General features: G+C 43.0%; 1 protein-coding gene across 1 annotated transcript in view; it reads left to right on the top strand.

Moving 5' to 3' along the window:
* ACTN2 (actinin alpha 2) overlaps positions 1-11,011 on the top strand; it is a 75,861-nt gene extending 64,850 nt beyond the window's left edge. The window contains exons 16-21 of the mRNA XM_051821489.3: positions 2,149-2,283; positions 3,160-3,339; positions 3,937-4,083; positions 6,642-6,707; positions 7,582-7,740; positions 9,554-11,011. Coding sequence (XP_051677449.1) covers positions 2,149-2,283; positions 3,160-3,339; positions 3,937-4,083; positions 6,642-6,707; positions 7,582-7,740; positions 9,554-9,712 — 846 coding nt within the window. The 3' untranslated portion in view covers positions 9,713-11,011. The remainder of the gene's footprint in view (positions 1-2,148; positions 2,284-3,159; positions 3,340-3,936; positions 4,084-6,641; positions 6,708-7,581; positions 7,741-9,553) is intronic.
* Positions 11,012-12,043: the final 1,032 nt, after the last annotated feature.

The raw sequence follows: 12,043 nt of genomic DNA, 5'->3' as shown, positions 1-12,043 counted from the left end.
AGCTGGGCCAGGCTGAAGCCAGGATCCAGGAACTCCATCCTGGTCTCCCACAGGGGTGGCCAGGGGCCCACATACTTGGGCCATCCCCTACTGCCTTCCCAGGCGAATTAGCAGGGAGCTGTGTCGAAAGTGATGCAGCTGGTCCGCAAGCTGGCTCTCTGATATGGGATGACTGTTTCACAAATGATGACTTAACCTGCTACGCCACAATGCTAGTCCCAAGACTATTTTCTTTAAGCAATATCTTTCTTAGATGTTAACGAAATCAATACAGATTATGATATTTATAAGGGAATCAATTTTTAAAGCCTTAACTGAAAATTTGAGGAATTAACTTGCTAGTAGTACTTCTTTAAAGAACTGTAGAATATAGGATAGACATGTCTCAAACCTGTGTGAATTAGTGCTTTTTAAAATTTGAGACACAGATAGTGAGAGCTAGGGTGTACATGCACCAGAGAGAGAGAGAGAGAGAGAGGTTGTGAGAGAGCTCCCCTCTGCTGGTTCACTTCCCAAAAGCCCAGGAACCAAACATAATCCAGGTCTCCTTTGTGGAAGGCAGGAAACCAATCATATGAACCATCACTGCTACCTCCTAAGGCCTGCATTAGCCAGCAGCCAGAGTCAGGAGTCAGAACTTGATCTGGGAATAGAAACCAGGCACTCCAGTGTGAGACACAATCCACCAGACAAAATGCCTGCTGCCTATATGAAGTTTAAATGCAGAGAAATTGCCTAGAAAGTTCTACCTGGGGTACAAAAGTATTCCAACTAACTTTCTGCCTCTTAAATTGTAGGAAACTACCCACATAGTTCATTTTGATCAAAACAGGATCATTTGTACCCTTTATTTCATTCTTAAGAGACACTTAAGTTCATGGCCTAAATGATAGTGTGATGAATCATCCCAGCATGCTCGTGCATAGTCTATAAGAAATAAGGCCCCCACATGGATTGGAGGTGGTCTATTATAAAAATATACATACAGCACATTAGAAATGAGGCTAAGAGGGGAAAAACTGGTTTTGGAAGAAGAGTGTTCATCTAGCAGTAGTAGTTAGCTAGTGAATTACAGTGCTGGTCTTCCTGACAGCCAGAGTGATGAAGGAAACATACTGAGTTAAAGAATTTCCCTGAAAAGAGGAGGGGAAAGGGAAATAGATCATTTTTGTATCATTTTTTAAAGGAAAACAAGTTTTTCTCTTCTAAGTAGTTATAAAGGAAATTGGCCCTGTGGATTTTTGTAAAAGGGATACTGAATGTCTTCAGCAGCAGTTTTCCAGATAATCCAAAAAAAAAGATTTCCAAAATAGCTTTTTGTTGCTGTTGACTCCAAGGGAACTAATGCATCACATTCAAATGTAATTCACAAATAGAATGGAAAATATGGAGGAAGTAGATTACTTCTGAGGGCCCAGCATCATATAGGAATCAGGTTCATGAACGCAGCAGGGCTCCTGCACATTTGTGTGTGCTGATCCCTCTGACAGATCTCTTCTGATAACAGTGTTCAAAATTCATAAGTGTATTTAAGATGGTAAAAGAAAACACACAGTTAGTGATATTTTTCAAGTCAGGCTAAGGTAATGTATGTGCTTCTTTGTTAGTACATTGAAAAGCAAGATCTAACAGTAAATTGAACAATTTTTGAAATAGTGCTGAGAATACACAGTATTGCGAGAGGCAATGTAGAGAATGCCTTCGATTCCTGTCGTGGGAAAGTCAGAGGTACTAAATACTAAATACTAAATACAGCTAAATACTGCTGTGGGGTGGCACATTCATAACCAAAGGAAATGCTCACTTTCAACCAAACTTGTTCAAGTTTACAAATCCATTGCACTCTGGACCCAGCCCCCATGGGTCTTGGCTGCAGGCCAAGAGCCTCTGGCTGGAAGAATAGCCAGTGTCCCTAATTCAGGCTGTTAAATACCCCTCAACTCATCCAGCATTCCAGCAGGGAATTAATGGCACCAGGTGGCAGTCAAAGCTACACTGCACTCTCCCTGTAGTCCCTGGAGAAGGGACTCCCATTCCCCTTCCTCTCACCTCCCATTCTTCCTCTCTGCCCTCCTCCTCCCTCTGCTGTGGTCATTCCACTGAAACCAAAGCTGGCCTCTAACCTTTGGTGTCCTTGGGCTCTGACAGGTGAAGCAGCTGGTGCCCATCCGGGATCAGTCCCTGCAGGAAGAGCTGGCTCGCCAGCACGCTAATGAGCGCCTGCGGCGCCAGTTTGCTGCACAAGCCAACGCCATTGGGCCCTGGATCCAGAACAAGATGGAGGTAGGTCAGCGCCTCCCCAGAGCTGTTGAGAAGCCTTGAATCTGACATGGCAGTGATTTTTTTCTTGTGCTGTAGTTTCTGGTCACCCTACTCAGTGCTGTGAGAACACCTTCCACCCTGGGCTGTTGTGGGTGTGTGCACCTGGGCACTTGGCACAGAGTGTGTGCAGCGGCTGCTGAAGGAGGTGGGGGCGTTCTCACTGTAGTCTGTTTATTTTGTCATTAGAATCCACAGCAGGGGTCTTTGTCAATGTTTAGTCTCTGCAGGACCTACATTTTAAGCCACCCATCTCTAAGGAAGGACAATTGAAGATTTGGAAATATTTACATTTTCTTTTATGGAAAAGCAACCTTTAATGAGGTCTGGGCTCATTTTATCCTCAAGAACAGCCAGGACCCATTTGTTGACTTCTTATGTCTCTCCTGTGCACACTCCGGTGATAAATGTTAACTTTTTTTTAAAGATTGGGGAGGGGAGAGGACATCTAAAATACAAGAAATCTTCAGATGGAGGAAGCCCTCAGTGATTGTAGATCCATCCGGCTGCTCCACTGTACAGCTGCGCCAGAACAGGGGACAGGGCAGCTCGGCCTGAGGGAGTTTCCTCAGGTAGAGAAGAAGGCTGAAAGGACTAATTTCCTACCCCTCTTGCTTTTCTGATTTGTTTCTCATTGCTTTCCCTTCCCACGCTCTAGACAGGCCAGAACTAGACCTTGCTTTGAGACCATCCATTTCCTACTTCATCTGGGAAAACAGACTTTGGTGCCTAAAGCCAGCGTAGCACCTGATGCAGGATCAGGAATGACATACCCCGTGTAGCTTATCTTGGAAGCCAATTCATTTTGCTTTTCTCTGTGTTCCCACTTGCCTGCACCAGGAGATCGCCCGGAGCTCCATCCAGATCACAGGAGCCCTGGAAGACCAGATGAATCAGCTGAAGCAGTATGAGCACAACATCATCAACTACAAGAACAACATCGACAAGCTGGAGGGAGACCATCAGCTCATCCAGGAGGCCCTGGTCTTTGACAACAAGCACACGAATTACACCATGGAGGTACAGCGGCCTGACACGCCTGTGCTGCTTCGTGTCTGATTGTGCCCTTGGCACTCTCTCGGAGTATTTTCCCATGTGCTTGTCTCTTTTCTGTTACTGAGTTCTACAGGGAAAAAAGTTAGGCATCTTTAAGTCTTTCCGGCCACTATTATAGAACAGCCTTGGGAACTCATAAAGTACCATAAAAAGTTACCATCAGCATCATCATTTTTACCACAATGACTTCATTACACTTCTTCACAGATAGTATCAGTAATTGGACTATTGCATTTCTACCAGTTTGACCAATCTGATCTCCTTGGGAGTCAGCAGGACCCATTCTGTTACATGATAAATGAGAAGATATTTTTAGTGACAAATAGATTATGTTTAATCTATAGAGTACCAGTTGTCACTACTAGAACCCTGGTGTCACCTCTAAGTACTTCCCTCTGTAGAATCCTACAAAAAAAAAGTAGAATAAAAAACAGCGGAGGGAAGTCTGTAGTGAGTCCTGCTTATCACCTTTTGGACGGACTCCCCTGATGGGCAAGTGAAGAGACGAGACTGACCTGCTGGCTAAACCTGGAGCCCATGGTTCCCTTTGTTTCCTTGCAGCACATCCGTGTTGGGTGGGAGCTGCTGCTGACAACCATCGCCAGGACCATCAACGAGGTGGAGACCCAGATCTTGACGAGAGACGCGAAGGGCATCACTCAGGAACAGATGAATGAGTTCAGAGCCTCCTTCAACCACTTTGACAGGGTACCACACTCTCTTTATTTTTTTGGAGGACATTACTGGGGACAGTATACTGCGTGCTGAAAGGATGTGCATGCTGCCATCATGTTAAGTCTTAATGTCCCAGAAGTCCACTGGGAAGCAGAGCGGTTAATACCAAAGCAAAGCGTGCTGAGCTCAGCTGGGGCTCCTTTGTGCTGCTTACTGCAGATCACTAGTGAAGGCATCTGCAGCTGATGTCAAAGCTTACTTTGTTCTAAGTATATTCTTAACATAATGTGGTTGTTGGAGTTAACTCATTTTCTAAAGGCTTAAATATGAAATTCTGACATATATTTCCCAAGTAATTGTCTAGGTAAAGCACCTGATGAAAAATTAACCCACTCTTTCAACATAAAATTCAGTTTTCCTTTTTAAAAAAAGATTTATTTATTTGTTTTGAAAGTCGGAGTTAGAGACTCTTCCATCCCCTGGTTCACACCCCAGATGGCTGCAATGTCCTAATGCTGAGCCAGGCTGAAGCCAGGAGCCAGGAGCTTCTTCTGGGTCTCCCACACAGGGGCCCAAACACTTGGGTCATCTTCCCTGTCTTTCTTAGACCACTAGCAGGGAGCCAGAATTGGAGCAACTGCGCTCATATGGGATGCCAGTGTCGTGGGAAGCAGCTTCATCCCCTACACCACAGTGTCAACCTCTGATTTCAGCTTTAATTAACAAAATGGACTCATGTTTTAGGGAAACTAAACAATACCAACAAGATGGTAATAATTTTCATAGTGAAGGCATATAAAAAGTACTGGTTTTTAAAATATTATCTAGTGTTCTGGTTTGAATAATACTGAAAAAGATTCTTTGTGAAAATTACCAGTTTGTTGATTATGTGGCCCAAACTGACTTTTAAGGCCATCATTCCTATCATTAAAGATCATTAGAAAAGAAATATTCCATCACTTTGGACAGGATCCTATTTATGATTTGCAAATACCAGCAAGTGGTTCCTAAAATACCTTTAGGCTCAGCCAGCCAAATGTTCCCCGGTAAAACAGTCTAGATAGTCTAACAGGCCTAAGTAAAAAATTGTATACAGAGATGGGTATTGACATTTGCATGGTTTAATCCCAACTTTATTGTGGAGAAACATGCTGTAATACTCGCCTGATTTTATCCACTGAAGTCCAAATCGGGTTTCTCTGGTGGAAGGAAATAATTGATCATTGTCCTTGCACAAGTGCATCTGAGCTTGTTGAAGGATATTTCTCTCTTATTTAGGCTGCTTTCTTGGAAAAAGTACATTGATTTGAATCCAAGGTGATGAGACAAGTCCTTTGCAACGCAAAGCCCAAAGAGAGCAATGTAGAACTTGACAGCTTGTTTAAGAATGAATGATTTTGTGTCATGCAGGGAAACAGAAGTTGGGGAGAGAGGGAGAGGTATCAGGGATACTGATCTCCTTTGCTTCATCCTCTCACTCAACAGTAAAGATAGGAATGGAAAGAAGAGGGCAGATCTGAGATTGAGACAGAAATCTAACAGCAGGATTTGAGGGGTGAGGGAAAAGGAAAAATCTGAAATGACATGGAAATTCCAAGCTGTGAGGATATAGGAGGGCAGAGGTCTCCTAGGCAGGAGTCCAGTTCTAGAGTTTAGGGCTGAATCCTGCAGGATTCTCCCCACATCATGGTCACCTCTGGCGAGAGAGTCTGCAGAGTAAGAAGAGAAAAGATCCTAGGGAACTTACTACGTTTAAAGGAGGCAGAAGAGCTGGAGAGGGGACCCTAAGGGGTGGCAGCGGAGAACAGTATCAACATGGCAGGGAGCATCTCTTTAAAGAAAGTCCTGGACAGGCCATAGCAGTGACTGAGGACTAAGCATGTAGGTGTGAGAACAGACTCGTGAAGTCTCCATCCACAGAAAAACCTTGTGTCATTGGCCTTTGGGACTGGCCATTTTGTGGGTGAACAAAAACACCAGATAATAACCTGTTAGAAATTGGATTGGCCAATCAATCACATGCAGGGCTCTGTGTTAACACCCCTGTTTCCGTAGAGTTTGGGTCACAGTCTTGAACTGGCCTTTTCCCATCTGGGAAGGCTGTTGTCCACACAGGCCATCTTACCTGATGTTCTGTGCAGACTCTCATATTTTCTGGCAAAGCAGAGCTTGCTACACGGAAAGGCCACTGTAGCCTGGTCCAGGGCCTCCGAGGGGTTGCAAGGTAGCTCTCCAGTTGATTTTCAGTAGGGGGAAATTTACACAGAACCACTGCTTGTAGTATGTTCTTCCACCAGTGGGTGGCAGAAATGAGCTCCTGACAAATTCCTCCTGCTGCTTGCCTGAATGAGGTCTTTGCTTTTTGTCTGGTCTTTATGACCTACTCTACCCCTCCCCCTATTTCCTTTGAAAGAAATATTTCGTAACATCCTTTTGTTGGCTGTATTCTTCAGTGAATTCTTGGTGACCTTGACAATCCTGGCAGAGCCTCAGGTGCACTTCTCTTACCAGATTTTGTTAAGTTGGTCAAATAGAGTTGCTCATCTTGCCTCTAATCCTTACTTTCCCTGATTCTTTGTATTTGCCAACAGAGGAAGAATGGCCTGATGGATCATGAGGACTTCAGAGCCTGCCTGATTTCCATGGGTTATGACTTGGTAAGATGGATGTTGAAATTTTACTAAAAATTGATATTTTGTTGATCTTGGATTTGTGTTATAGGAGACAGCTGGCTTAAAGTGAGGTATCACATTGGGGATTGATTTGTTATATTGATAATATTTTTGAAAGTATGCCTGTTACTATATAAAAATTCTTTTACCAAGCCAAAGCATATTTTTATTGAGTTACTTGTTATATGATTTTTTTCTAGTGAAGTAACCAAGAACATGGGCCATCCTGATGGTTTTTTAAGTTTGTTGAGATCAATTCAGATCCTAGAGTTCCCCTGTTTAAAGTGTACACTTCAATGGCATTCAGTAGCCTGATGACTTTTAAAGTCCGTTTCCCCCTTAATATGTTAGAAGGTAAAACGTTTTTAGTAATAACTCAGCTAAGAGAAACCTAGTCCTGATATATACACACTTCTTCTCTGTTATCTATTAATGTGTATTTGAACATGTTCTGCTTTAATTTCCTCCAGAACTTTAAAATCATGAGCACCATCATTGAACTGTTTTCCTATTTAGCAATATCACTTTACTCAGTGGTAGTCTGAGGAAAGACCCAATTCTCACTTTGAGTTTCTCATCCATGATTATGTTATATGAACTACGAAAACAACTTGGGTCACAGAGAAGGAATCTGACATTTGGAGCTTCTGACTTGAGGTTGCAGCAACAGTTTAAATTGTCAAATAACAAGCCTGAATCGTGCATGGGGGCTGGGTGTCTCTTGGAAAGACTGATGGGAAATGCCTGGAGTGGTGATGTTTTCAAACACAAAGGAACTTACAGTCAATAAGAAAGAGAATGAGAATGGTTGAGAGTAGGGTACTGTTGAAGTGACTGTTTCTTTGCTACCTTGCCCCAGGGCGAAGCTGAATTTGCCCGCATTATGACCCTGGTTGATCCCAATGGGCAAGGCACCGTCACCTTCCAATCCTTCATTGACTTCATGACCCGAGAGACGGCCGACACTGACACCGCCGAGCAAGTCATCGCCTCCTTCCGAATCCTGGCTTCTGACAAGGTCTGTGTTGTCGGATTTTCTTCTACTGCAGCAACAGTCTACTGCATCACACTAACAAAAAAGGAAACAACATTGCAAATAAAAACCCTTTTCAAACTAGTGCATTTCACACTATATCAGCCCTAAATTTGGAAGGGGATGCATAAGCATAACAGTGGTGTGCCAAGATCAGAGAAAATACAGACATTCCCCTCTTGGCATTTGTGTATGGCCTCATACTGAGTTATTGAAGGGACCAACAGTGTATATTTTGTAGAAGTGTGTGTGTGTGTGTGTGTGTGTGTGTTTTACTGGCTCAACCCCATTTCACATTCCACACTGGCAACTCTGACTGCGAGAAGAAACCACAGAATTCAGAGGTTATGTGACTTGGAACTTCTCCTAAGGGTCAGTGACTCTGGGTTTGTTCCCAGCCACTGGAGCAAAGTTAAGGATAGCCATTCAGTCATTTAGAAAATTGACAAGGCTTTCGTTAACACCTAGCCTAGAAATTTAGAATTTAATACCAAATTCAGGATGTTTAAATATCATTCCTTAAGCAATTAAAACATCTCAGGACAGAAGATTCAATTTGGGCTGAGATTGTTCTAGCTTGTGTTCTGGCCCAGTAAAACCATGGGAAGGGCTGAAACCCATCCGCACAGCCCTGTTCATTACCTTACACACCGAACAAGGCCAGCTAGCTTAACAATGATATAACAAGGGTGTGTGTGTGTGTGTGTGTGTGTGTGTGTTTTGACAGGCAGAATGGACAGTGAGAGAGAGAGAGACAGAGAGAAAGGTCTTCCTTTTGCTGTTGGTTCACCCTCCAATGGCCACCGTGGCTGGTGCGCTGCGGCCGGCGCACCATGCTGATCCAAAGGCAGGAGCCAGGTACTTATCCTGGTCTCCCATGGGGTGCAGGGCCCAAGCACTTGGGCCATCCTCCACTGCACTCCCTGGCCACAGCAGAGAGCTGGCCTGGAAGAGGAGCAACCGGGACAGAATCCGGTGCCCGGACCGGGACTAGAACCCGGTGTGCTGGTGCCACAAGGCGAAGGATTAGCCTAGTGAGCCGCGGCGCCAGCTACAAGTGTGTTTCAAAATGAACCATTTGTCACAGGGATGAGGGTGGAGAACAGAGAGCCCAGATGATTTAGGAAGTAATAAGCCATGGCTCATCCAACCCCTCAAAAGACCCCTCTCTATATTACAGCGTGATATTTGTGATTTACTAACCTTGACTCTTACCAGCCAGAATTGTCTTATTTCCCATTGGACATGTGACATCAAGAAGCAAAACAAAATAAAAACCCTCCATTGTTAAATGTCAGTTTTATTTTGTTTCAGAGAGAGGTTCCTCTAGTGGCCACATACTTCTAGTTGTTTTTTTTTTTAATAAACTAAATAGGAAAATGACTTCATTCTCCATTTTTGTTTTGAAGAAACTATACCAATATGTTAAGTTAAATATCCCTGTGTTCTCTTCAGTATATGATATAAAACAACTGTCGCTTTACCTTGCTGGTGGGAAACTTAGAGCACAGTACTTATCACTTTCTTTATGGCACAGTTTGAGAAATACTGTTAATAATATTTTTCTATTTGCCTTTAGAATCATATTGAATTTCTTGTTGGCCAAAAAGGCAGATCACCCTGTAGATAGGTTTCTGTCAGTAAAGCTCTGCTTTTTGTTGTTTATATGGGACAGTGCCCTGTAGACTCTCTACCTTTATTCCTTGTTAAAAGTGAAGCTAATGCAAGGAATATGTAAGTTATGTTGCAGGATTTTCTGCCATTGACTTTGCAAACTCTTCCGTGTTTTTTTTTCCAGCCATACATCCTGGCAGAGGAGCTGCGTCGAGAGCTGCCCCCAGATCAGGCCCAGTACTGCATCAAGAGGATGCCTGCCTACTCGGGCCCAGGCAGTGTGCCCGGCGCCCTGGATTACACCGCGTTCTCCTCCGCGCTCTACGGGGAGAGTGATCTGTGATGGCTGAGTTTCTGTAATCATTGATCCCAGCAGAATGCAATAAAAGCTGAAGTCACAGTTTGTTTCCTGGAAATGTTGACAAGCTTTATTAAGAGAGAATTTTACAGCAACTCAGTAATTGCTAGCAATGTAACATGGCTGAAATGAAATTTCTACAGCATATGATATAGTGCGCTACATAAGTGGGATTCTTTATTTCTGAGCTTTTAGCTAAATGTAATGAAACATCAGTTGGTTTGTTTCTTTGAACAAAGCAGATCACTTGAGTAGTTTAGAATTAGAAGCGCTCAGGATAGAAGGAAAGTGAAAAAAGAAAAATCCAAACTACCTAAGATTCAAGACTGGGGGCAACTCACAAATTGGTAAATTATATTTTAAAAATATATACTTAATGTCTAATATGCTTATTGCCAGGGGACTGCATTTAGGATTCTTGTGTTTCATTTCTTGCCTTTCCAAAGATTAGCTCAATTTCCGGATCAAAGGCGCTGTCACATCTTTGGTCAAATGCAATATTATGAGATGGGACTGCCAAGATTAGAAACAGACTGCTCAAAAGATGTTTAGTACTTAAAATGTTTTAAATAGAGTTTATGGTCAGCTCTTCATTAGTTAGGACAAGATAGTCCAGTTAGTGGGTTTTGTTTTGATGCCTTACTCATCCTCCAGAGTACAACGAGAGGCAATGTGGAAGTCAGTTTAAATTGCCAGAGAGGAAGATGGAGTCACCAGGTAAAATGAGATTTTCAGGGTTATCTGCTGATTCCAGATTCCTGTGCTTTTCCTAGAGCATGTTAGTGGAGCCTCTCAAGAGATGGCCAGTTTAAGTGCTCTGTTTTTAACAAGCAGCCCTCCATAGTAGTTGTTTGTAGAAAGAGACAACTGGTACCCCAGTAGCTCTCCGGGAAGGATTCTTTTATGCCTTTAGTCTTAGGACCTGTTAAGGAGAAGCCCGAGTTAGGAGGAAAGGGCTGATTCTCAACCACGGTAGAGGTAAGTTCTTTCACTGCAGAAACCTTCCACAGCTTCTGGGTTTAACCCTGTTGTGCAGTAGGAGTTACAGAGTGGCCAGTGTGCATCCATCGCTGGGATTGGATGGCGTATCCTGTCAGGTCCAGAGTCTGGCTCTGGGTGTGGGAAAAGCTCTGCTGTGTGACAGAGGCCATGTGTGCTCCTGTCATCACACTTTGATCTGTTGAGTGTTCATTTTTCTGCTTGTGTTACTGTGTGCTGTAATTCCCCGCTCTGTTTTTCCATCTTGTTGACAGCTCGTAGAGAATAAAGCAGGAATTCTTTTTATATCTGAGTCCTTAATGATCAGGAAATGAGTTGTAAACAAACAAAAACAGTTGTGAACAGCAATTAAAGTGTTACTGGAGAAGCAGTCATGTGCCTATTAACTACAGTCTGTTTCTTCAGACTTTTATAGATTTCCACCAACAGCTGGAACTGTGGTATTTTCCAGCTGTAACTGTCTGGTAATCTGTTACTTTTACTACTTTGGCCCGACAAGAACTTTCAGCACTTATTTGCTTTATTCAGTAGTTGGTAGTTTGTAAATTCCTGAAATATTTGAATCCTTGAATTTTATGCCAAACACTTTGGGAGTGGTGTTTAGGTAAACTGTTTTATTTCAAGCAGGTGCTATATCCCATCCATAAATATTAAGGAAAAGTTATTTGATGAATTTATGGTAGTTTAGGATGGATAAGGGTAACTCATCTACCTACATTTTTAACTTCTTTACAACATTCAGCGAGAGAATGGATCATTACTATCTGCTGATAAGCGAAGAAAGGAAATAAACTCTGAAAAAACAATAAACATGTTTATACTCTTATTTTAGAACTTTTATTTCTGAAGCTGAATTATCAATTAAACTTAATTTATAAAAGAAAAAGATCCCTGTTTTTATTATTTTAAAGAATAACTGCCTGCTTAAAATTTCTATCATATTTAAAAGCTGTCATTAGGTTTAATACTTGCCTCCCTTGCCAAAAGAGACTGGCTTGTTGGGTAGAAGACAAACTTAAAATAGGGAATTAGTGGGGTGGGCACTGAGGCTCAGCAGATTAAGCCGCCATCTCCAGCACCAGCATCCTATATGGATGCCAGTTCGAGACTGGCTGCTCCAATTCTGATCCAGCTCCCTGATAATATACCTGGGAAAGCAGTGGAAAATGGCCCAAGCCAAGTTCTTGGGCCCCTGCACCCACATGGGAGACCTGGAAAAAGCTCCTGGCTCCTGTCTTTGGACTGGCCCAGCTCCAGCCGTCATAGCCACTGGGGAGTGAACCGGCAGATGGAAGACCTCTCTCTCCCTGCCTCTCC

This window comes from Oryctolagus cuniculus, chromosome 13 (assembly GCF_051225735.1).
Source record: "Oryctolagus cuniculus isolate XC-2025 breed Fujian yellow rabbit chromosome 13, ASM5122573v1, whole genome shotgun sequence".
Classification (NCBI taxonomy): Eukaryota; Metazoa; Chordata; class Mammalia; order Lagomorpha; family Leporidae; genus Oryctolagus; species Oryctolagus cuniculus.
Note: the sequence above shows the minus strand (reverse complement) of the source record. Positions and strands in the feature narration are given on the sequence as shown.